Below are 25525 nucleotides of genomic sequence, written 5' to 3'. Positions count from 1 at the left end.
TATTCCTTCTTACAGAAACATCGACATCTACAAAACTTATTTTTAAATAAGTTCTATAAACCTTTCGGGATCAGAATCTAGTTCATGCCCCAAGTAATCAGCTGGTATTGTCTACATGGCAGCAGTCGTCACAAGTTTGGAGCACATGAGAGGGAACAGTGGCGCCTGGGGAATGCTTTAAAGACATAAACCTGAACAGCAACTGTTGCCAACAAACAGGAACAATAACACACAGGAGAAAAACAACTAGAATTAACGCCTCGCCTGTTTGCTTCCTCGGACTTATCAAGCTGCAGTTTACAGCCATGTTTTCCAAGTCTCATTGGACATGTAAAGAAGATTTTGAAGGAATGTTTTTCAAAAGGTACCAGGTATATGTTGTCATATTTATACTATGAATGGTGGAGTTATGGCCTTAAATGTGTTTTGTGAGATCACAGTGACCTTAACCTTGATGATCAAATCACCTCATCTTTGAGTCCATGTTAATACTTGTACCAAATCTGAAGATATTGAGATAGTGAGGAGAAGTGGGACAGACAGACGGACTACAATCCCCAGAAGATAAAGCCTCCGACCATCGCTGTCACCGGCACAGAGGCATAAATACATCAAAGACATTAAACCAGTTTGAATTGAGTGCAAGATTTAGAAATCGTCAGAGATGATGTAGACAGTTTGCTGATTCACCTAAAAGTGAAAGGTTTGTGCCGTCCTGTTTCTAATCAATCACGACACCACCAAAATTAGGGGATTGTGGCAATTTGGTGTTTCTTGATCATCTTTACAAAGACAATATTTTGATGTGGTCTTACCTTTGTGATTAGAGTGCGGTACTCTTCCACCTGGTGGTCATTGTTGTGGCACCCTGCCAGGAGCTGCCACACCTCCCCACGAAGAGCTTCGGGAATACCACTCCGCACCAACGCTGGCAGCTGCCTGGGCCGCACTGATAAGTTCAAATGCCTGATAGAGGAGAGAAAAGGAGATTGTATTTTTTACTTTATTTGACTTATTTCAACTTTATTACTTACTTACTGCTTATTCTATCAATCTTTGATGTAAGGTTCTCTGCAGATTCATCACATGCACACACAACAATTAATCCATCCCCGAAATTATTTTGCACCCTTTCCCCTGACATTAGACTTCCCTTATTCTACCCCTGCTGAATTTTTTATGTGAAAACAATAGACAAGACAAGAAACTCATATAACATCACAGTAGAATACAGAGAAGGAAATGTCAGCTCTTTCTTTCTTCCTCCCTTACATTAAAATTTCAAATCTGTTGGGGGAATTCTCCATCCTGTGCATACAGTAAACTTAACTGTGTGAAGTGTCAAGTGAACTCAGTCACCTGCCCACCCACTTGTAAGCGACAGAGGCAGAATTAGAAATACAGAGAGGAGGAGGAGGAGGAGGAGGAGGAGGAGGAGATAAACTCCGAGGCACAGCTGCAGCTAACTGTCGCTTGACTGGAGCTGACAGAAAATCCCTGAATCCCTGATGATTCTCTCACTTTTTTACTCTCTGAGTTTGTTGTGTTTATTTGTTCCGAGTGTTAGGTTATGCAATATGAGGCATTTTCTGCAGAGGCTAAGAGGGGAAACAAGAGTGTGCTGTGTACTTGTGTGTGCAGGCATATGACGTAAGTAATGCCAGGCCTGGTCCTTAGGGGCATTAAGTTTGTAAAGGGCTTTCTGTGATTTGCCTCTCTGCGCTGCATCCCCACACTACATCGCTGTATCTCACTATGCCACAACACACAATCTCACATACAAAGCCTGGTATTATGACAGGCTAGTCTTATGATTTCTTTATTCGGCCATTTTATCGGAGGCATATATCTCTAAAATATTCAGTGCTTTAATGGTCATCAAAGGATATTACAAATACACTAATCTAGTCATTGAAAAAGACAATTTGATGCACTATTATATATTCATTATCATTTATGTATTATCATAGATATATGGTAATACCCTTTGTTTAAATGTATGTTCTGTACCTCAGGTATATACTGTATATTAGGATAGAGAGGGAGAAAGAGGAAGGCATGCTGAACAGTGCATGTGTGAGTGGAGGAGGCTTAACTTGCAGCAAATTAAAGTCCAGACAGTTTCTATTCAGTTCATCACAAGCTTTTGATTAAAAACAAATGCAGTAAAGGGAGAAGGAAGCCATGTTAATAAGCTGCTTATCAAGAATGCCTGCCTGCTGCTTTTTCTTTCATGAGCAGAACGTCCGCTAAACCCCCACCACCACAAAAGTGAATACTGTGTGCGTAGACCTTCATTGCAAATGTGATAGAAAAAGTGGAAGGACACAGAGAACGAGGGAACAAAGCCTCACCACTTAGATAGTAATTCTCCCCAGGTTTCCAGGATCTTCTCTGCACACTCCTTGGAAACGTCACCTGATCCACTGAGTAGCGGCTCGTCGTTATCTGGACACACACACACATGCATAAAACAACAGTCAAAATTTGTGTGATCGTTGTTTCCATCTTACATGATGTATGTAACCTTTAAACACTCCAAAACTCATGCATGGGAAATAAAAAATGATTAACTTAAAATGTGTGTGTTCATCGACAGTCAAACTTCCTGCTTGATGGTGTTAACAAGGTGTATTCCACTTAGAGGCACTTTGTTTCTAGATGGATGATATGTTCATATCATAGACTATAGATCCTCTCGTTTTATGTTTTGTGATGTTGTATACTGTGATGGATTAAGCTGAACTGCATCTGAGTTGTGTACATAACACTGAACTTGAACTACAGCTCTCTAAATAAATGCCAGTAAATTGAGTCTTGATGTGGCATTTTATAATCTAAACAAATAGTTTCGTTCAAAGCTGTACTATCTATACTGAATATTGTATCCAAATATTCATAACAAGCAATCACTGAACATGCTGTACCAAAAGACCAGTAGACCAAAGACGAACAGAGAGAGAGAGAGAGAGAGAGAGAGAGAGAGAGAGATACAGAAAGTACTTCACTGATGTTTTCTGCCTAATAGTTTCATTGCTGCCGACACCACCGCACACACACACACCACTGCTAGCTAAGTACTTTGTGATGATACAGTACATACAGTTCTGTAACACAGTGTCTGATCACCCACTGGATTTGAACTCCTGTGGACCACAAGCCTTTTACTGTTACAGCATGAGTCAGAAGATGAAAAGTGTTCCAGGCGGCATACTCTATTCTATTTCACAGCAGTAATAGTTTTATTATTGTGTCTTGAAGGTGCTTGCTTCTGAATGAGGTTGGTCCTGAACACCATCAGGGCCCAATCTTCTAAAGTTAATGCTCACCATAATTTATATGATCTTGTCAGTTAAGTGTTTGCTGCTTTATGTGTCTGACAAGATCAAGTACAGGAAGTGTTTCAAAAGGTGGAAAACCATTTTCATATGGTTTAGCTAGTCAGAACCACATGTTGCTCTATGTTGTCATATTAGTGAGGAACATTTTCATATGGCTTATATAAAGAAATGATTGCGATTGCAATATCAAATCCTGATTTTTTATTATATATTCTTATCCTTCTGTATTCTGTGACTTTAATTACAGTGATGAAAAAGTAAGACAGGATCCAATCACCTTCTTCTTCATCATCCTCAGGTGGTGAAGGAACCCCGGTACCAGGCCCAGTGGGCACGATGCCGGGACTAGCCGTGGTCTTCCTTTTCTCCCTCTCATTCTCACTTTCCAAACTCACCACCTCATAGAGTGTGTCGGAGGCAGGACTCTTGCGCTCCTTACGCTCCATCTGAAACAACACATGAGGTAACATCCTCTGATTAGCTGATAAAACACATGTTAGACTTCTTTTCTTTTGTTCTGACTATTCAAGCCCAAAGCTGATATCCGGTGCCATTCATAATGACCACTGACCATCGTCTGGACCGATTTAATCATGACTGGAGAAATTGTGCCTTGACTTGACATACCTGGCGGAGTTTAAGGTAAAAGGTCTCAGTGTAGCTCCGCTTGCTGAAGGGCCAGAACAGCCTGTCATTGGGCGAGCACACTCTGACCCTCGTCTCCAGCAGGAAGCGGACCGGCTCCTCCACTTCTGTGATGACCAGGTCCACTGCTGTCGTCATGTACATGAATTTATCTAGAAAAACAAGAAAAACAGTTGCAGTGTTAAAATGGAAATAATTCAAAAATGCTGTGGATTGACTTAACTGTGTTTAAAGCTGAATTAATGGTGGTTTTGCATGTGGCATATCGATGGAATACATAGTATGCCTGGGTAGACTAGTGTACTTGTCCTTGACAACAGTAATGTTAAAATTGTACTTTCTATGAAGTATGCTAAATTAATTTATAGTACACCGTCATATCATAATTTTACAATTATTTGCTCTTTTACGGAAGGATTTGAGGATTTATGCTACAAGTGTAAAGGGAATTTACCACTTAGGAATGTGATTTTAACACTTAGTGAATGTGAGAAAATATTGGTGTGAAAATAAACAATCACCTAATCAGTAAAATATGAACCAAGGGAATAAGAACTGTAGAAAATAGTTGAGTTTTATTAGAATTTTCGACAGGATTTTGGCCGTCACCTTTGGGCGTTTCCTCATTCACAGCCTGGAACTGAGGCGTGTTGGGGTTCCAGCTTCCTGTGATGATGTAAGATTTCCCGTCAGAGCTCTTTCCCATTGACTCCTGGAGGCACAAGTTGGAGGAAGTTAGAAAAAACACAAACACACAACAACACAGACACACACGCACATGAAAACAGCCGCCTACCAGGTCCAGCAGGTGCATGTCACTGTTCTTCACATTTTTCCCTGGGCTGAGCAGAAGACCAAAGCACCTAGAGAAGAAAAACACAATAATAAATAAACACATAAAGACACACACACACACACAAACACACATGCACAGAGGGAGACTAGGGAGAGAAGCAAAAGGAAAAAAGATTACGTAAGAAGAAGAACAACAAAAAAAACAAGAGCGGGAACCAAAGACAGAACAATAAATCTCTCTATAGATTTAAACCAGTTGTTTAACACCACATATTTTACTGCAAATAGCTTCTTGGACTGAGCCTTTAACAAAGACCAGAATATGGAGAATATTAAACACAGCCCTCCACTCCTCACCATCTCTGGATTTATCAAGCGATAACAAACCATAAAAAGTGGTGGAATGTTTACATTTCCACAGATTTAATAAACCATGGAAAATGAGGAGCCGCGAAGACATTTTCACCTTAATCACTGTCTTACAAATGTGCCGGGACACTTAAAACCTGACAGAAATGCGGATGTATAGATGTTCACTGGTGTGTGTTTATCAATAAGAGCTAAGTGATTCCCTTCTTGTTAATGTCTGGTCAGTCTGACAGATGCAGGCCAGATATTTTCCTTCTACACGACAACTCAAGTGTGACGGAGAATTGAATTTTATATCCTCCATCATTCTCTGCTTGTGCATGTTTTTAATCACATTGAGAGATATGCTGCTGAGTTTGTTGTCTTAGATGCTCTAGGTTGTAAAATCTGCTGTAAATAGTGTTGTCTAAATACCAAAAGGATCTCTCATTTAAATAAATAAAAAGAGCATTGAACAATAGGGCTTCACAGTGTTTTCATGGACATTTTTACTGTATTTTGAGAGTAGTGTCACCACTGACAACAAACAACAACATTCAGCGAGCCAATCACACTGTACAGTAATCTGTTTTACGTGTGTGTGAGTGTATGTCCTTAATTTTACCTCTCAATGGCAAGCTCCTTATTGGAAGTCTGCTGGACATAAATCACTATTTTCTTGTCCATCCCTGCGCGCAGCTTGAAGCTCTGCTTGTCCTTGTCCTTTGCTACAGCGCTGTACATGAAAAAACAAGAAACACTGATTATTAGATAAAGGATCTTCAGTGAAAAACAGAGACAAAAGTAACAAAGTCATCGTTAAATTGGGTGAAAGATAAAAGTTTACCGGTGACACAGTAAAGCTGATTTACTTACAATTGAAACTGAAACCTTAAATTGGAAAATAACCAAATGACATTACATTCTAACGTAATATTTGACCACAGGCTGAGAAGACAGGTCATTTGTTCTACACTGATATTGCGAAAGGGAAAAAAATAAAAGGGGTTTCTATTTTAAAATACAAGGGCTTTCTAACTTATACAAACAATTGAAGCAAATAGTTTTTCTTCTGTTGGACAACTACATCAGTGGAACTTATCACTAATCTGGCAATCAGTTAACAAAAATGAAGACCATGGCTCATGTTTTGCACAGATCATAGAATAGTTAATAGAAGTGTGATTAAAAGTCATTTTCTGTTGCTGATTCTTATCCTGCTCTGAAAGCAGAGACATTTGAAACAGGAACAGTAATCAACGGCCTCCAAACTGACGCTGACGCACATTTTCTGAGGAAATATTAAAGAAATTCTCACATAAAGAGAATCTTGAGTTTCCGATGAATCCACTGATTTAAGATTAAAAAACATACCGTGCTGCCAGAGCTCACATGTGGGTTGACTACAGATAAACAGGCTTGTTTACAGCGAATCAAATTCTATTTCATTTAATTCATGTTATTTGTACAAGGAAACATTACTTGGACATAAAAACAGCACATATGTACCTGCATGTTAAAGTTGTTTGCTTGGAAATTAGCAAACTAAAAATAATCAACCAGGAGCTAATGAGGAGGAAATGTTTGTGGCTAAAAACACACACAAGCATTTGGTAAAATGTTGTTTTGTTTTTCTTGATAAGCCAAGTATCCAAGGCTGTTTGTGAACATGCGGAAATTAATGTGAAAAACAAAACAAAACAGGTCAGGACAGATTGGTTGAACTGGAGTAAACACAGGAACTTTCTCATGATCTCTTATCCTGTGTGAAAAGGTGCGCATGTGTGAGATGATAATAAGTGCTCAAAACATAAACTAGTGTGATTCTCTATTGTGATATTTTAATAATTTTGCAGGTTTTAATCGTTTAATTGTATTATTAAATAAGTACATTTTTATCATGTTTAATAATTTCTTTTTCTGGCATGTTCTTTCGATGATGATTAAATGATTCATACCTCATGGGCAACATCTATTCCACATGCTATTAACCTCAGGAAGGCTTGTGACTTTAGCAACTGGGTCACCCAAAAGTCTGTTTACTTGGAACAACACTAAAAGTGGAGCAGCATTCTACTGTGTTGATGTGCATGACACAGGTCACTTGGTGGGAAACTCTGGTCATTAGGAAGAAATTTTCTTAAGAACTCGTTAAACATTAAGGCGGCAGGATGTTGCAAACGAACAATAAACTTTAATTTTGAACGAAACTGCGGCTCACTCTCCAAAGGTATGAGCCATGCTGATTCTGTCTTGGTGATTCTGTTTTTGTTCATTTTACAATACAACACACAGAGAGTACAACTAGTTTGTTTTAATAAAATTGGATCACACAAGATTTTGTGGACATGCTAGAAATCTCCAGTCATTTCTTTTGGGCATTCTTACGATTAAAATGTTAGAATGGTTTAAATCTGTCATTATGTCTGTGGTCTCTTATGTTTTATAAATTTGTTATAAATAGGTAGAAAAAAAGACTGCACAATGTTTTGAGTTGACAAAAGATATTATCTCTGGCTACAAGATATGAAGCAGTGGAAGTCGAGTGGACATGTCGAATGTATGTATCATGATTTGGTCATTCCGCATTCGCCAAAGACAATAAGTCCTCAAAAATCGATTATCTACTTGATTTGAGACGTCTGTGTTTATCCAAAGCAGCTGTTGAGGCATCATTAATGATGTTGCCATGCTCTGCAAAAAAAATGTTGATGTGTAAATATTTGTCCCACCTGAAGGTACCCTTGCCATCGTCCTCCCTGATCTCCAGGCTGACGGTGAAGGTAAACAAGTCACTGTCAGGGGTGAGAGGAGCAGCCTGCTGAGATGACAGAATAGCCTTCTTCGCTGACCGCCGAAACGCTGTGGCAAAGCTGTACAATATCCTACTGACCTGCAGAGAGAGAGAAGTAAACACAAACAATAATAGTTTATTGTTAAGCCACTATACTGGGGAGGCAAAACAAGGCAAGTTCATTTATGTTGCACATATTAAAAACAAGGTAATTCAAAGAGTGTTTAAAAGATGGGGGGAAAAAATGGTAAAGCAACATATGACCAATAAAAAAACATTCAGATAGAAATCAAAAAAGGTCAAATTAGAAACACAACAGTACAATTTACAGTGCATTGAAAGTATTAGTAATCATTCCCTTCGATGAAAAGCCGTGGCAAACATGTCAAAAACAAGTCGGCCTTGATTTAAAAGAACTAAGAGCTGCAGCAGACCTGCAGTTCTCTGGCAGTTTGTTCCAGATATGTGGAGCATAAAAACTCAACGCTACCATTTCATGTTTAGACTCTGGGGACAGAAAGCAGACCTGCACCAGACAACCTGAGGGGTCTGGATGTTTCATAAGGTAGCAGCAGATCAGAAATGTATTTTGGCCTGAAACCATTCGGTGCTTTATAAACCAATAGCAGTACTTTGAAGTCGGTGCTTTGACAGACAGGAAACCAGTGTAAACATCTGAAAACTGGAGGGATGTGATCCTCTTTCTTAGTGAGGACTCGAGCAGCTGCAGTTCTGAATCAGCTGTTTTTTTGTTATTTTAACAAAGACCTGTAAACACACAATTACAGCAGTCCAGTCAACTAAAGATAAACGCATGGTCAAGACTTTTCAAATCCTGCTGACACATAAGTTCTTTAATCCCCGATATGTTGTTGTTTGTAATTGTCTTTATGTGACTGTTAAAATTCCACAAGAACTGTGATCGGGACTGGTTGTTAACTTCACCGATTACAGCCTAGTTCTGACTTTTAGTCATTCTTTCTTGTCTCCAAAGCCAATTACTTAAGTAAAAGAAGATGTTAACTTGTTCATTGCACTTGTACAGAGCTTGAATGTGATTATAGTCCCCTTTGTGATCAAGTCATGCAAACATGTGTGTCATCTGCGGAATTGTGGTGGCATATTTTGTTGTTTTCCATCGAGCTAGTGGGAGCATGTAGAGGTTAAACAAAATATCCCCCAAGGTAGAGCCTTGGAGCCATAACATTTTTGTCTGCTGAGATGTGTAATAACTTAAACAAAGTCTTTCCAGTCCTTTAAGCAGTTTACAAATAGATATTGTGGAATGTCAGACAGTCCTACCCAATTTTTCAGTTGATTTAGTGTATCAAAGGGATGTCTGATAACACAAATATACAATTTATTAGGGTTGACCTATTACTGTTGTTGTTGCATTTGCAACAAAGAATACTCCAAATAGCCCATGGGTTAATTATTATTCGTTATTCTCAGACAAGGACATTTAATCATCGTGATGGTTTTGTGCTTTGGCACAAGGTTTAGCAGCACATGCAGCTGAAATGACTCGAAAGTTGAGTTTCGTAACCAAAATTATCGGCAACTGGCAAAGCATTCAGTGAGTCATTAGCATCGATTAAAAACTCAATCAAGCCCCAGCAAGAAAAGTTACCTAATGACCCACTACTCTACTGCCTGTGGACCCTCCAAACTATTAACCATCTTGAGTTTTGATCAGGATAATGATTGATATTTGTCTGTGAATCTGAGCATGAAGGTACTGTTACTATCAACATATTCTCAACTAACTACTACCAGAGACTGTAGGGTTCTGCTAACCCCCCCTCAAAGAGGAGCAGAGTTGGTGGGGGGGCAGCTACAGATGGCCAAGTGTGGAAAACTGAGTGGTAAAGATATATTTACATTCATTAAACACAAGTTTCCACACACAAGACTTGAGAATTGAAAGCTTTGCCAAGCAAATGTTATATTTTGTGTTTGATTATTACAAAAGCGTGTGTGAGATAATAAACAGAGCTCTCCCTCATATAGAGGCTCATAGCACAGTGGTTTTGGATCACCTCTCATTGTGGTTAACAGTTGAGCCCGGGGGTTAGTGACTACGAGATGGTGCGGGGTAAACTGCTGTTATCAATAAATAACAACGCTCTTTTATAAAGCAGCCTCCAACCTTTCCTGCACAAAGCCTTTGTTATGTTCTTGTTACAGCAGAAGGTTGTCAGGGGATTGCAGGGGGTTTATTTATTCAGAAACAACGGGGATTGGATGTAAGCGATGGGGGATGAGCAGAGTTAGATGGGGGTCACCCCCTGTATTGAAGAAATTGTGACATCTTAAACAAAGGTATTATTGTTCTGACTATTACAATTAATGCTCCAGCCAAAGATGAAAAATTTAGAATGCCTACAAATGGCCCGTTTTATTCATTGTGTGCGATGGAGAGGAGCAGGATATGAACAGCTGTACTGCTGAGGGAAACTTAATGCGTGTGTTGGAAAGTTCATGCCCCTACACAGAGGATAAATGATCAGCCTTTAACACCACTCTTTGGTTTGGGGCGAGGCGAGATGACTTTTTTACCTCGATAACTATTAATGAACGATTATTATATTTTCCTCTGCAGCGTTATTTTCATCTTTGAGACATTTTTTAACTGATGTCACGAGCAACGATCTGCACCAATTTGTCAGAGCCCACGTTTTTTGTTTATCTCTCCAAACATGTGATTACATTTGTGTGAGGAGCCCAAATCACTTTAGTGAGACAAATATATTAAACATGTAATAATTCAATCACACAGCACTAGATGTGGATCTCTGGACAGGAGAGAAAAAGGGGAGGGGTTGGGTATGAGACTCAGCAGGGCTCGGCGTTACTATCAACACCAGGAGACTTGGAATTGTTTAGAAAGTGGCCTTGAGGCCCAACTAGGAGGTCTGGCTCTACAGAGGGGGAGCAGGACTGGGGAGGTGGTTTGCTTGTGAACATTTCTATTCAAATCTCAAAATAACATACAATAATAAGATAAGTTTCCTCTAATTATTTAGCTTACCAATTTTTTTTAATTTTGGAATAATGGGGGGTCGTAAAGGAGAAGACAACCAATGGGCTGACTCACTCCTTTTTAACAGTGCAAGTGAGAGATTTAAAAAAAAAAGTAGAGATAGTGTAAGCTGTTTTGTTGCTGGAGGACTGGAGGGAGGAAGAAGGAGAGAGGAAGATGAGAAGGAAGCAAGAGCTGCAGACAGAGATGTCTGATTTGTAGATAAAAAGCAGGGGATGTGTGTGTGTGTGAATATGCATTCGTGTTTTAGTGTGAGCACGAGTGTCACTGGTGAAGGTCTGGGAAAGTGGATTTTTGCACGAAAGGGACTGATAAAGCAGCGTCTGTCTGAAGGTGCTTGGTGGCACTGAGTGCTTCCATGAAGGAGAAATCAGGTCACTGAACATCGAAGCTTTAACCCAGATTCATGAGTGGATTCCCTTTTCTTTTCTTTTACACGTCTGGTGAACAGACTGTATATAAGCAATGACTCTCCTATAAGTCAGCTTGGGGGGTTGTGTGTGGTGTACATGTGCATCTCAGCATAACCTGCATTGTATGACATAATCACTTGGGGACCACTGAGAAACCTCCTGCACCGACACTGAAGCCTGAGGGACAGACTACAGGGGAGATCAGCCACAGCAGGCAAGGTCAACCAGAATACTGCTGGTCATATGAGTGTGAAACACATGTTTAAGTACGTGAGTGGATACGAGTGCAGCAGAGGAGCTTTTGCTCCCCCTCTGGTTCTCTATCAGAACAGCAGCAACATTACTGGCACCTGTTTTTTCCATGTGTGAGTCTGTGTTAAACGTAGTTACACATTAATCAATGGATGATCCTCACCGCCTCTTGAATTTGACAGCGGAACACATGGATCCTGAAGATCTCAGCATTGTAGTGGCTCTCGGTGAAGGCGAAGCAGTCACTCTCTGGAGTACCATCATGGCCGCGCACACAGAACAGAATCTTGTAGATAGGGTAGTTGGCAATCTCCGTACTGTTGTTGGGGTCCAGCAACCTGTTAAAATATCAATAAATATGTTCATAATAGTCACAACTACAGCTGAAGCTATTCTTGTTATATGTACACTGTGAGGATTTTGGTCCATCAGCTGGAACTGTTATTTTAACATGTTCTTACCTGACAGTGCCTTCAGACACGCCTGGCACAGATAGGGTGACATCCAGGGGGACCTGGCACTGCCCTCTGAGGATACTCATCATACGAAGGGCCTCCACCTCACTGCGGGGGGCGTTGACCGATGCACACCCCAGATATGTCAGCTGGCTGAACACAACGCTGTCCTCATCTGGAATGGGACTGCCGGGACTGCCATCGGATGATGATTCGTCTCCTGCAAAGTGGCAATGGAAAGATGCAAAGAAAAGAAAGGAAATTAATGACAAAACAAATATGTCCTCATCTCAATTATGTTCACTGGGAACATAATGGAATGGAATTTAAGAGGAGAGGTGAGAAGGACAAAAGTTAAATCAATTAGAGATATTCATGCAACAAATGAATACTATGGACAAAGATAATGAGAAGAAAAAGCAACAGTCCTCTGATATATAGATTAAAAAAAGCAATGAGAGTTATGTGAATATTTATATAATTGAAAAACCCGAGTGCTTCTATGATACTACTCTAAAAGAGCCATTGTGTAAACTCTGAAAGACAGGAAAAATTAAAATAGAAAAATGAAAAGTAGGATGGCTCACCGCGATACGATCTCTCATTCAGCTCACTCTCCTGTGCCGTCTGAACAGGCAGCACTATCTCCAACTTGGGCGGGGATGAACTCAGAGGGTCAGAGCCTGGCGCTACTGGTGACGCTGTCGTGGGGAGAGGGCTACGGCCCCCTACACCCAAGCTGTCCATTCCTGTTCCCGGTCCGTGCCCAGCGTCAGCTACCGATGGGTCCATTAGGACATCCTCTAACTCCCTCTGGAGCTGCTGTTCACTTCCATTCCCCACAATCTGATCGACACACACAGAGGTGCAGAAACACACATACACATAGAAACACACGTGCACACAACCACACCAAGGAGCGGGGACAAACGAGGGCACAGAGAACAACACATTTAAACCCAAACACATATTATTAAACACAAGAACACATGCTAATCCACAAAATCATCATTGAAATCACCACAACAAATCAGCTTTCAGATAAACCCGAGGCCCACTTCAACCATTGACTGTGCAGTGCCTCTGCCTTCAACAGTGATCTTGTGATTCATTTCAAGTGAGGGTGGTGAAGGTTGAAGGAGGAAAGAAGCCTTGTTTTATGTTGGCAGTCAGAGATATATCTTGATAAAAAAATTTAAATCATATTAGTGATTAGTGGGTAAATGTGTAAATCAGCTTATTCTACCAAATAGTGGGAAAAAAAGCAGGTCAAAGGCTGGACAAACTATGAAGCACCACAAAAGAAGGGAACGCTCAGTTTTCCTGACGGCTGTGGCTGCATCCTACCAGTGAAGAGCAGACTTAAACTGCAGAGGGCGCTACTGTACAGAGCAAAAAGGGGATGAGGAGGCTACTAAGAGTAGGGACTCTAATTTTTTTTCACAAATCTAACTGAGTCTCTCTGCAGCTATACTAGGGCTTGGGATTTACAGGTACTGCTAAAAGCCTTGGTGGGTGTGATGCTAATCTGCACTCCTACATGTAGGAGCGTCTACCACTACCATCCTCAAAACTAAACTGTTGAATAAACTGGCTAGTGCCATCACTGAACAGCTGTCAAATATACGGAAAGCACAAATAATCACAGACAGAAATCACCACGGAATGACATCAAAAAAGAGAGGAATAAAGATACAAAACAAGCAAGAGATACAGAGAGAAGAGGTGGAGAGGGAAGATAGCGAGATAAGAGACTGACCTTAAAGCTGACCCCTTCCTCAGAAATCACCTGCATAACAAACAACAAGTTTAGACACACTGACTCTTCTCTGACTGGATGGGAGGGGAGATGTGCACAAGAGTGTGTTGGGCGAAAACCAAAAACATGATATCTGGATGACTTGAGTGTCAGTGAATGTAGTGATTTCACAACAGTGAATGTGTGTCGAAGAGAGCGTTTCTTCGCTGAGACAACAGGCAGCACGACACTGACCTTAACTGTGCATCAAAATAACTGCAGTTCATTAAGATCATGTAATATGAAAACTCCAGCTTTTGGTCCCTTTCCAACACCAAGCCAAGATTCCTTTCAAATTCATGAAACTGAGGCGAAGTAATCATATAAACTAATGGACAGAGTGTGAAGATGTGAGCCAGCGATTAATAAATTCAATAAAAGGAAAGGTGATAACTAGTACACTCATGTACAAGATGTATCTGCAGAGGAGAGGAGAGGAGGGGAGGTAACCTGAATCCATGAGGGACGCTCGCAGGATGGTGGCTCGTATCTACATTTGCTTCAGAGTCGTCTTTCTCTTTGCAGACAGGCACACCCTGGTCACAAAACACCATTCTTTTCCCTGACAGTGAGTTCAAAGCACTTGCAGCTGCATGCCACGCTGTTGGTAAACTAATATCTGCTGAGTGCAGCACTGAACTGACGCACAGAGGGCATCTGCGGCGTGATAGCACATGCTGTATACTAACAAGTGCAGCTGATTGGGAGATGTTTTCCTAAAGATCAGTCGCATTAAAACAAATGAAAAATTGGTTAAATATCAGCTGAGACTAAATAAATTCATGACGTGATTCTTCTGTTGTTTGACTTGTGTGACGATTTGAAGACAATCCCTTTTCTTTTTCCGGCGGCGGAGACACAGAGAGGAGCTGCCGGCTCAGTACCACTCCTGCCTAATTTTCAGCCAGGAAAACCCTGACTAAACAAATAATAATTGCCAATGAGTGAAAAACCTCAAACAGGTTTAAGCGACAAGAACAAGTTCTGCACAACAAACAAAGCCGATGAAAATGCTATCATTTTTTAAGGAGGTGCACATATTTGACAACTTCCCTGCAGCAAGTAGCAAATATGGATAAAACACACAAATCAACTATGAGACGAGGGAAGAGTGAGGATGTTGAAAAGGCAAAAGAAGAAATGGTTAGCCTTATGGTTAGAGTGTGAGACTGCATGGTTAAAAAAGATGGAAGAGATCTTTAGACAGGTGAGGGATGAACTACCGTTGACAAAGTAATCTGTTTTACCTCTGACCCCTAACATGCAAAATTTAAACATGTTACACTAACAGAGGTCAAAATTAAACCGAGGCAATATGGAGTTTTGGGTGTTAATGTTGAAAATGAGATTAAGGTGAATTTTCTTTTTTCAATTTGTCTTCCAGTATAAAGATTTGGGAATGATTCCAAAGATGTTGTTATCTCATGACAAGGACGTGGAATTGAGGCTTCATATTTTTCAGTTTAAAACATTAACACAACACAAATAAAGCCAAATATATTGAACTTCATAGATATAAAAAATGTTTTACATAAGCACAAGAAAAGTCGGCCTATATCAGCAAATATTAAGGGTGCCCCGATTGATCGGGTCATAGACTACGGGATCGGTATCGGCCGATCCTACTTCAAACGATAGGTGATCGGCAATGGGCCCCAAACATCCTGACCGGAACACCCTTAGCAAAAATAAATACTGATACTCATGAATTTATTAAAGGTTTAAATCAGCTTTTTGGCCAAGCAAGATATCTGTCTGGCTCAAGTTAAGATGAAATTCTGCCAAATCTCTTTTTTTTCCCGACTGGATATTTAAAAAAATTATATAACTTTACAATTCCTGTCATTTCTCTAATATCAAGAGCAGATTGTGACATTTATAAGTATTTAGCATCCTCCTGATATGGAACGAAGCAAATGTCAAAAGGACTGTACTTATCACTTACTCTAACTAGACAAGTACAGCTGTGAAGTCACCTTTCTCTTCCTTGTACGTCTGTCCATACCTACACCCAACCATCCTTACCTTCAGTCCTGTCTTTTCGTCATCACTACCATTATTAGTGGAGGAGGGTGTCTCGTCCCCCAGGCGGGACACAAGGACAAAGTCCTCACTGTTGAGAGTGGACACTGAGTCCGAGGAGACGCTAATCTTCCCCACCGAGACTTTGTCATCCATGGCTGCCGCTGTTAAACTCAGCCACGCTGCTCATGAATGGAGGACGGGAGGAGGAAGTGGTGGGAGATGAGCAAAATCACCTGGAAAAAGAAAAAAAATAATAAAGAAAAGGAAAAAAAGCAGAAAACAGTCATGATGTGATGAAATCCATGAAAAGCATCTTTTAAGGCAAGTGGAAACTTAGCTGTTGGACATTAACCCTCTAAAAACAGTGAAACCATTCATTCTTCACTTTTAGAGGTATTTCTAAAACCTTAAAGAAACTCTGCGGCAACGTTACAAAACCCAGAGAGGAACGATAAAGATGTCAAGCGAAAAACTATAGTTCATGTAAAAGTGTTAGATTAGAGAGGAGGTTGCAATGAAGAAACAAGGAGTTGTGGGTGTCTGGAGCAGAAAGGTGGTATAGGTGACACATGTATATGGAAGTGAGGAATTAAATGAACAAGGCAGCTTTGTACAACCATCCTGTCTATCACATGTCAGTGATGCCTGTTGCCAAGATTCAACCACCCCATAAGACATGTAAACCATAGATCTGTTACCTTAACACACAATGTGCTAATGGCATTCCATGCACTCCTCAGATCGTGAAATATTACAGTGTATAACCATATGAACCATCAGAAATGAGGAAAATCTCCATCTTTACAGTTATGGAACAAGGTAACAACTGAAAAGGGGGAGGTGCCCCTGTATGTAACACGGGAAGAAAGACAACAGACGGTTCTGGCAGAGGTTTAAACAGAGACTATAACAAGCTATTTATATCTCAACTCCTCCCTTTCACTCTCTCCCATTCCTTTTCCTTTCACTCTCCTTTATCCCTCCTCCCTCCAATCTTCGGTGTATCTCAGACCTTATCGCTTTCCTCTTTTCTCCTCTGCCCTTTCCCTCCTCAGGTTTTTCTAAAAGGTTTCAGTTGGTGTTTCTTGGACTGTGTTCTCTTGTCAAAGACCCACCCTCTCTATTCAAATCAGGTCACACAATGGAGAAGTAATAGGAAGAATACATTGGTATTGGTATTGGAACAAATTGGAAAGGCCAAAGCAGTTAATAATTTAACCCACTTATGATAACCCTAAAATGAGTAGCCATGTCTTTGTGACTAGAAGCTTTTAGTTATTAAAGTTTATATTAGGCTACGATAAGCTGCCAGCTTAGAGTTGCTCTTTTTATATTTTCAAAACAAACTAAAGAAATGTGTGACTGTTATTCACCCTAAAGTCCTGGGTGTTGTACTTCACTTAAACTGCAGTTGAAAAGCATAGTTACAGGGTACAAGGATTTATCGTGTCCACGAAACATAGCAAAGCATCAGAATGATCAGAATCTCTGTGTGGAGAAATTAAAATCTAGACTTTAACATCCCTCCACTCAGTTAATTTCACTCAGTGTAAGTTCTATTAAGAAGTAGGTCACTTTGAGCAGAGTCAGATGCTCAGGACATTTTCTGGAACTTACTGTGAATACGTCTGACCAAAACAATCTCCTGTCTTAAAGGCAAACTGTGGAAATTGTACGTGCCCAACTTCACGTACATTTTCCAGAGTTCAAGTCTGAAAACATCTCCTAAAAGACTTAGAAAGAAAGATCTATTGCTGTTGTGCAGTTGCTGCTTCTTCCCATGACAACACTGACTTATTATCAACAAGCCAGGGGGAGTAATCATGAAGCCATATGACCTGACAGGTAGTTCACTCATTGTTGTGGTGACTGTCGTCCTGTATCATGACATGTAGCGTGACTGACTATGAGGTATGGGCAACAATCACTTTTGTGTTTATTTCATTGAAGTGAAGGCTGCAGCTGGGCCTCATGTATGACAGGTAGCACTTATGTTTTCCTTACTTCTTAAGAGGAACTTGGACGATACACAGAGCTCACACCAGCCCGTCACACCATGTTTACCTCCTCTACACTTCCTAATATCATGAGAAAATCTCAACACTCATTTACATACATGTCACCCCAAAAGAAAGTTGTGAGACCAAATATCAATATTGCAGAAATGTGGGACAAACTCTATTATCTGCTTGGATCTTATAGGAACTTTCTTAAATCATATAAATCAGCAATTTTATAGCATCTGACAGTCCTCAGTTAGATTCCCATACTTTTAATCTTCAGGACACTTTGAAGAGGTTTACTCTACTTTTGGCTTAAAGGCTGCAGCTTTTATTTTTAGAAAACTTGTAATCTGAGTGATTGGACAAGGTCGTTTTTTTCCGTGTTGATGGAATTTTCTGTTTTCACATATTCTGGTCTTTGTTTGTTTTGCCACAGTGGCTGCTGCTGATAAGGCTGATTCCCAAAGTGTAATAAACACTCTAAGAACACATCTATGAAAGCATTAGCAGTGGGGGAAGCATTAGCAAAATAGTGCTTTCATGAAAACAAACTAATCAACAAAATAATTAAAGCTACAATATTGGAGACTTTGTTCAGTCCTTTACATTCTTAAAGCTCTGAAGTAGAATCCCCAGACATCCAAATCTTTGTTACATACTTAGATAAAAGATATGAATAGTCTAATTTGATGCAACTAAGTCCTCAAAACTTTGACAACAATAAAGAACTTTGAGAGCTTTGTCCCGCGGTCATTTTCTCTGTCTCTGGCCATCGGAAGTACCAGGAGAGATCCCGCCAAATCAGGAGGATCATCAAAACGGCCACAAAGTTTTTACTGTCCTCAGCAGACAGGCAGGAAGACCTCGCCAAAGCACCGGCCCCCTCTGTGTACCTGTATCGGAGCCGGAAAGTAGTGTGCACGTTCGCTGGCCAATCACAATAATTAGCCTTCATCAACCTGACTCAGGTCCATCCCCCTAGCACAAGTCAGCACTCACCCACAGCCACACACGTGCACACACACACACAAACCTACCACTCTGTCTCTGACTGGCTGGCAACTCTAACAGGCTCATAATGGCTGCCTTGTCACCCTGCTTCCCTCCTTTGCCTCACTAACCTCTCTGCCTGCTCCTGCCAAGATACACTGTTGGTTATCAACACTTTTAGTGCAACATAGGGCTGAGCAATGATAGAAGAAAATGTATATTTGAACTATTTTTAACAGATACTAAAACTGCAGTATGTGGGCATCTCTGCAGCATTTCAGATTCAAGACCTAATTGCCGCCTGAGGGAAATTTGTTTTCAAAGTCACTGCAGTACAGTCAACACAAAATGACACATTTCAGCAGAGACAACCCACCAAACATCACATGAAACATAAAAACAAGTCACATTCATTGGGGCAATTTGTTTAGTGCTGCAATGGCAGAGGGTACGCAGCTCCTACTGAATCAGGCCCTTCTCCATTTAAGTGTTCTGTACCTACGTCCGGATGGCACTAATGTGAAGATATAATTAAGGGGTTGGTCGGTGTCGTCTGCTATGGTGAGTGCCGTGCGTGTGATGGCTCTGTCGCACAGGTCTGTGACTTTGGATGTGGGAAGGCCGATGATTTCAGTGTGATGCCGGTGAGTTTGTTTTTGTTGGTGACATAGAGAGAGCATGTTGTAGAAAGTGGTGGAACAGTACAGCGGGATGGGCTGGACTATGCTTTACTAGAGTAGCAACAGGAGGTGGGGGGCTAAGGACAGTGCTCTGAGTTTACGGAGGATATGGAGACTTTGATGTGATCGTTTGTGTATGGCAGTGATGTGTTGATCAAAGCGGAGTTTATCGTCAATATTGAGTCCGAGGTATTTGAAAAGGTCAACCAATTCCTTTGTCTTGTCAATGTTCAGCTGTAAGAAGTTGTTAGTGTACCACTGTGTGAAGTGAGCAATGGAATTGTGATAGTCTGTAACAGAGTTATTGTCATTGAGTAATCCCAGAATGGCAGTGTCATCAGAGTATTTGAAGTATGTGGTGACGGGTGAGGGGCTCGGGCAGTCGTCGGTGTAGAGTGTGTAGAGTGGTATAATGGTGTGTTACATGGCACATACCAAAAAGTTGCAGCTTATGCAATCTGATTATTGCACTTAAGCATATTGATGTCAAAAGTATCTAGATTAATTTAGCCCCAGTGCCATCTCAGAACACACAGGATCCATTTCATATCGTGCTACTGATTCTTCTAAAATCAGATTTAGCTTGATGATATTTTCAGGCTCACTAAAAATGTTACACCTCTTGTATCCGTTTCCATCCAACAACACAACCTTAACTACACAAGTACTTTGATATATGAGTACTCAGTGGGACTTTAAGATGTTAATAATCTTATAGGTCACACCACACCCTTCTTCGCACTCTGCATTTATTTTTATCAATTACATAACTGAGTTTTGTGACTGCAGCTGGCCCAATTATGACACTATCATGGTGATAAAAATCTGCCCACAAACAGACGGATGGCTATAAACAATCCAAGCTGCGGTGAGTTAGAGTTTTAAAAACTGTTAACACACAAAGTGATAGAGGCAGTCAGGTTGATGTCGTCCGAGTCTGACCTGCAATGGATCATGCAGAGTATTCTTTTCTTTCTGGAGCAAATCACAGACAACTGTGGCCTCTTTGAGCTGTTTGTCACGGTTAAAAACAGAGGCACAGAATATCTTATACCAATCCATGTGTAAAACCGTGCACGCTGGAATCCTACGCCTTTCTATTTTTTTTACTCCCTACCACTCTCCAGCTGAATGGCCTGTTCTGAGCTGCCAGCTGGGCGCTGCGTGCACCTCACAAGGGAGAGGAAGACACTGCCAGACACAGCTAAAGAGCATTCAGGCTTGCAACACAGTCCCTTTCGACGCGCCTCACAGCAATGATTTCAGCCAGGCAGAGACACCACAGAGAAAGGATGGGACGGAAAGGATGACAGAAAAGCTGAATTATCACATGGTCAGTCACAAGGTGCAGTACAGAGGGAAAGAGAAAGAAAAGAAATGAAAGAGCAGCTCCAAATGATCAAGTCATTATGTAAAAATCAAGGAAACACATATAAACACACACACAGCCGCTAATTATCATTTCAGCTGAGGCTGACAGCTGAGCACAGGCTCTCATTTGACTATCAAGGAATGAAAACCTTTGCATGTGCCTGCACTCAACAACAAAACAATCTCACATGACCTGAGGACACAGTGCAGGCCTGCCTTTAACTTCGGACATGAAGCAGTGGCTAGAAAAACCCTCTTCTGTGAGATACTGAGCTGCACAATGTGCAATGTGGCAATTCATTAAGATTCACATAGCAATGGGTTAAGAAGAATAGAACTATGCTGCTTATACTGGAAACCTGACACCTGCGTGTAAGTGAATATGTGATCCTTTAGAACAAATAGTTGCTAAGGGTGTTGGGCCTTTAGACAATAGAAGTGAAAGCAGCAGGTGCCCCTTATATAAGATATGATGAAGGCGTAAGTTTACTATACAAGCATTTTATATCTATTCTGGGTAACAAATATGACAGGAAATGTATTAAATAACTCTCAAAATACGGATCACAATTGTAATATACTGATATTTTACATTATTGAAGGGTGTAATCAATGATTTAATTTTCTATATCCAATCAATTAGGCCTCAGAACGGGGGATAGTGGTTTTTAATGTACAGGATGTTCATCTTTAAAAAAGGAAAATATGAACTAACAACAATAATAGCTTTATCTGCATTCCATTAGGTATTTATACAGTTGTTATGTTATACGACTCATAATACAAATTAAGGTTATAGTCCTCTTGGGGGTGAAGACTGAGAATGTGAAATATTTGAAGGATTGAATATCAGCAATGATAGGGTAGTAAGTGTATTAGGAAAAGTCATCATTGGTGGTAGAAGCAATAGGTTTGTACCAATTGTTGATAGCAAGTAGTACATTGGTCACAATAGTTAAATTGACATATCCATTCAGAAGTTCAGGCAACAATATGGATCAGCAAAGAGATCTCTCTAGTACTACCCACGACGACTCATGCAGCCACTGCATAATGTCAACTATTGAACTATTTCCTTTGTGGATGTTTTAAAACGTTACTGCAATTCACATTGAGTCAATAATAAGTGAGGAAGAAGTTCTGCAGATGTTACAGATTCCCAAATTTGTTAACCTCCTGTGTAACTCTAAGCTATGAAGTGTATTTCCTTTGCTTTCGACCCTACATACTCTGTTTTCATTTCAGCTACAGCAACTGGATGAAGGAAACACTAATCCACTACAGTTGATGCCAACTCCGCCGCCATTCAGTCTCCACCAGCTCTGCAAATAACAGGTGCATCTGAGGGGCGTTGTTGGGATTTCAGAACATTCAGGCCTCAGTCTAAAATGTGTTTCAGACCGAGCTGTAGCAGCAGGAATACAAGAAAACACACTAAGAAAATATGTGAAAGCTCAAAGCAAAGCAGAGTGACTGACAGAGAGATGCTGAAAGGAACTGAATTTTAAAAACTCTATTCAAATGCGTAAGAAAGTATATGCACAATCGATCAATGGAAATGTGTAAAAAATATCATACTTATACTGTCTTATACATCTAAGAAAATATATTTGAAGAAGCCCTGGGTGTTGTGGGATGTGACATGATCTAACAATAGAAGAACATGTATTGTTTCATATTATGCTCTATCGTATTCTGCAAATCACTCTTTGTGACTTTATTTTTCATCATGCAGACACACCACACAACACAGCTGCAGACAGGGAATTTGCTTGAAAGCAACAAAAACAAACATGGAGGAGCATGAATGTGTCACAGAACCGTGTAATTCTGAACAGAAGGAGTCCGACCAGCCGTGGTCCCGGTTTGGTTTCGGTATAAAAAGACTAAGAATCCGTATTTTTTTGCAAACTATGCCGCAGACCGGCCTCCACTACAGACTCAAAACACTGCGGATGAGAGCCACAAAAGTAAACTCCAGAGCTCAAAGAAATACCTCAGGCTCAAACCCTGCAAGAGGCTTTTGCCCGCAGCACAACATATGGCAAAGAACCACGAAGATAAGAGGAGATCACAGCTGCTGCTGCAACTCACATCTGGAAAGACATGGCTCCAATTTACAACATTGAGAAAAAAGCAAGACTAAAGAGTAACAAGTAAAGATTTGTATTGTTCTCTGGATATGAAATTGAGATATGAGATTTTGGTCGCTTGGCAAAACCTGTATTCATTTTTGTTAAAACAGCAAATATTTACATACAGACCAATCTGACTGCTGTGTTTCTTGTTCACGCATGCATGTGTAACTGTGTATGACCTACAACAATGATTTACTGCAATACCTGTGGTTCAGGAAACAAACAGAAACAAAGAGCTCAGTCAAGAAGAGTGACAGTTGGCACATTTGGCTCAGAGTTACCAGATATGTTGTCTATAATGAGAACAGCTCAAAAATCTGAACAAGAAAGAAAAGCTGCAGATTTCAACAATCCTATTCTTCATGGTCACAACAGTTCTGGGCATTAACCTTGAGAGAGTTTGCTGATGCAACTAAACGTCTTACTATCACAAAATGAGACAGATATAGAATGTAACTCTACAAATGTAGTATTTGTAATAATACCAGTTTGTCTGTTGGCACCACTCACTCACACACATATCGTAACATATCATTGAAATATATGATTGACTAACTGTATATGGGCATTATGTTTTCAAGAAGATATGGCGTTAACGAAACACAATTAACCTATATATAATTATACAGGTAGTTCGTATTGTAGCATAGATTTTAGGTGTTGTTATGAGTATTTTCTTAAACTTGACTTAATAAAGGTTCAGTCACAAGTTATTTCACCAGTACACCTCTGTAGGGGAGTTTAACTGCTTCACATTTTAACACAAAGATTTAACGTACTAACGCAATGAATTGTTTTCATCCTGTCTTATTATAACACTCCAAGCTAAATATGTTGCTTAATTTAATCTAAGTTTATGATTGTCTTCATTATGTATATTAAAATGATCCTGTGTTTACTGCACAGGGGGACAGATGTGATCATCAGTGTATTGTAAAATTATTACTGAATGAGTCACTGTGCCATGAAGAATAACAGTAGCTTGCAGTGACATCATCAGTAATTCCAGACCTGTACCGACACTTTAAGTGAAAAACAAAAACAAGAGCACATCCACCTGTCACTTATACCAGCAAACAACCACAGTGACACATACATCAGGGCAAGAAATATGGAGAAAACATTCGCCATAACTGTAATAACTGCTGGTTATTCACATCCAGTCAGTAATAAGAGATAAATTACATATAACATTAGCATCCACTTTAATTGGATTTCTGGACAGCCCTTAATCTGGATGCCAGTGAACCTGCTCCGTGTTAGAGCAGCTCGTGCAGCCTCCCGGGGCCCGAGTGCACATCGAACCTCACAGTTTCACAAAGAACTTGAACAGTGTCGGCTCCACGATGCTCGAGAGGGATTAATGTAGCTAGCTGTGCAGTTCACTGACAGCCTCGGCTAGCTCCACCAACCTGCCCAGCGTTAGCTTACCCAGCTACTCATCGATTCACAGTCCGGGGGGTGGAAGGGGGGGGGGACGTTTAGCTACACAGTGACCGTTTAGCCAAAGTGTCGCGTCTCTGCAAAGCAATTAGCAGGACGTGTTGTGTGGACGTGTTGGGGTGAAAGTGGCGAACGAACCCGCCGACTGTCCCTCTCTGGAGGGCGCAGATGAGAGGCCATTACTGGATGTAGCGGGGCTAGCTAACGAATGCTAGCCATGCTACCCTGCAGCCAGCAAACACACACACACGTTTCCTCACAACAGGACACACAGCAGCGTTTAACTGTGAGGTCGGACACACACGGACGTGCACGACAGCTTACCTTCAAACCCACTGGTGTGTTTACTCCAACGGCGGCTGACACAACATTGTTGTCTCCCAGTAACATCAGCAGCAACTGCATCCAGCAGCAGAGCTGTAAACACTACCCGCTCACAGCCGCACTGCGCATGCGCCTGTCAGAGAGAAGAGGAGGTGGTGGAGAGGGATGGAGAGATGGAGAGATAGATAGATACATAGATGGATGAGTGGATAGAAAGAAAGAAAGATAGATAGATGAGTGGATAGAAAGAAAGAAAGATAGATAGATAGATAGATGAGTGGATAGAAAGAAAGAAAGAAAGATAGATAGATAGATAGATAGATAGATAGATAGATAGATAGATACGAACTAACTAACTAACTAACTAACTAACTACCTAACTAGCTAACAATTGTATGTGGAAAAACCTACTTGGGAAGAAACATGACTCAGGTCAAGGATTCACGGAGTCAAGACAGTATCATGGAGGATAAGTCCGACTCTCAATATATTGTTGTTAATGTTTATTTTAAAATACATACAGAAGAAATGCTGCATTTTTATTAACTATTTTGACATAGTGGCACCATAATCACAATAATTTGAATCATCTTCTTGCTTTATTTCCTTCCCTTCTTTTTCTTTTAATGTTCCCCTCTAACCCAAAACACAGAACACACTTTGCTTT

The 25525-nt window shown here is 40.5% G+C and overlaps 1 protein-coding gene across 4 annotated transcripts in view; it reads right to left on the bottom strand.

Annotated features, from left to right (window-relative positions):
• The window catches only part of LOC117772218 (rab GTPase-activating protein 1), a 62112-nt gene extending 37130 nt beyond the window's left edge, over window positions 1-24982 (bottom strand). The window contains exons 1-14 of one of the 4 annotated variants that reach the window (XM_034603190.1): window positions 24859-24978; window positions 15910-16142; window positions 13846-13875; window positions 12674-12932; window positions 12093-12306; window positions 11795-11969; window positions 7862-8022; window positions 5755-5865; window positions 4783-4849; window positions 4596-4698; window positions 3969-4138; window positions 3619-3787; window positions 2355-2448; window positions 816-966 (exon numbers count right to left, since the gene is read on the bottom strand). In XM_034603190.1, the coding sequence (XP_034459081.1) occupies window positions 816-966; window positions 2355-2448; window positions 3619-3787; window positions 3969-4138; window positions 4596-4698; window positions 4783-4849; window positions 5755-5865; window positions 7862-8022; window positions 11795-11969; window positions 12093-12306; window positions 12674-12932; window positions 13846-13875; window positions 15910-16062 (1857 nt within the window). In that variant the 5' untranslated portion in view covers window positions 16063-16142; window positions 24859-24978. Of the gene's footprint in view, window positions 1-815; window positions 967-2354; window positions 2449-3618; window positions 3788-3968; window positions 4139-4595; window positions 4699-4782; window positions 4850-5754; window positions 5866-7861; window positions 8023-11794; window positions 11970-12092; window positions 12390-12673; window positions 12933-13845; window positions 13876-15909; window positions 16143-24858 lie in introns of those variants that run through there. The other 3 variants (XM_034603191.1, XM_034603192.1, XM_034603193.1) reach the window with 3 other exon arrangements.
• Window positions 24983-25525: the final 543 nt, after the last annotated feature.

The sequence above is a fragment of the Hippoglossus hippoglossus genome, chromosome 12 (genome assembly GCF_009819705.1).
Source record: "Hippoglossus hippoglossus isolate fHipHip1 chromosome 12, fHipHip1.pri, whole genome shotgun sequence".
Taxonomy (NCBI): Eukaryota; Metazoa; Chordata; class Actinopteri; order Pleuronectiformes; family Pleuronectidae; genus Hippoglossus; species Hippoglossus hippoglossus.
This window is presented reverse-complemented; position numbering and strand designations above follow the sequence as displayed.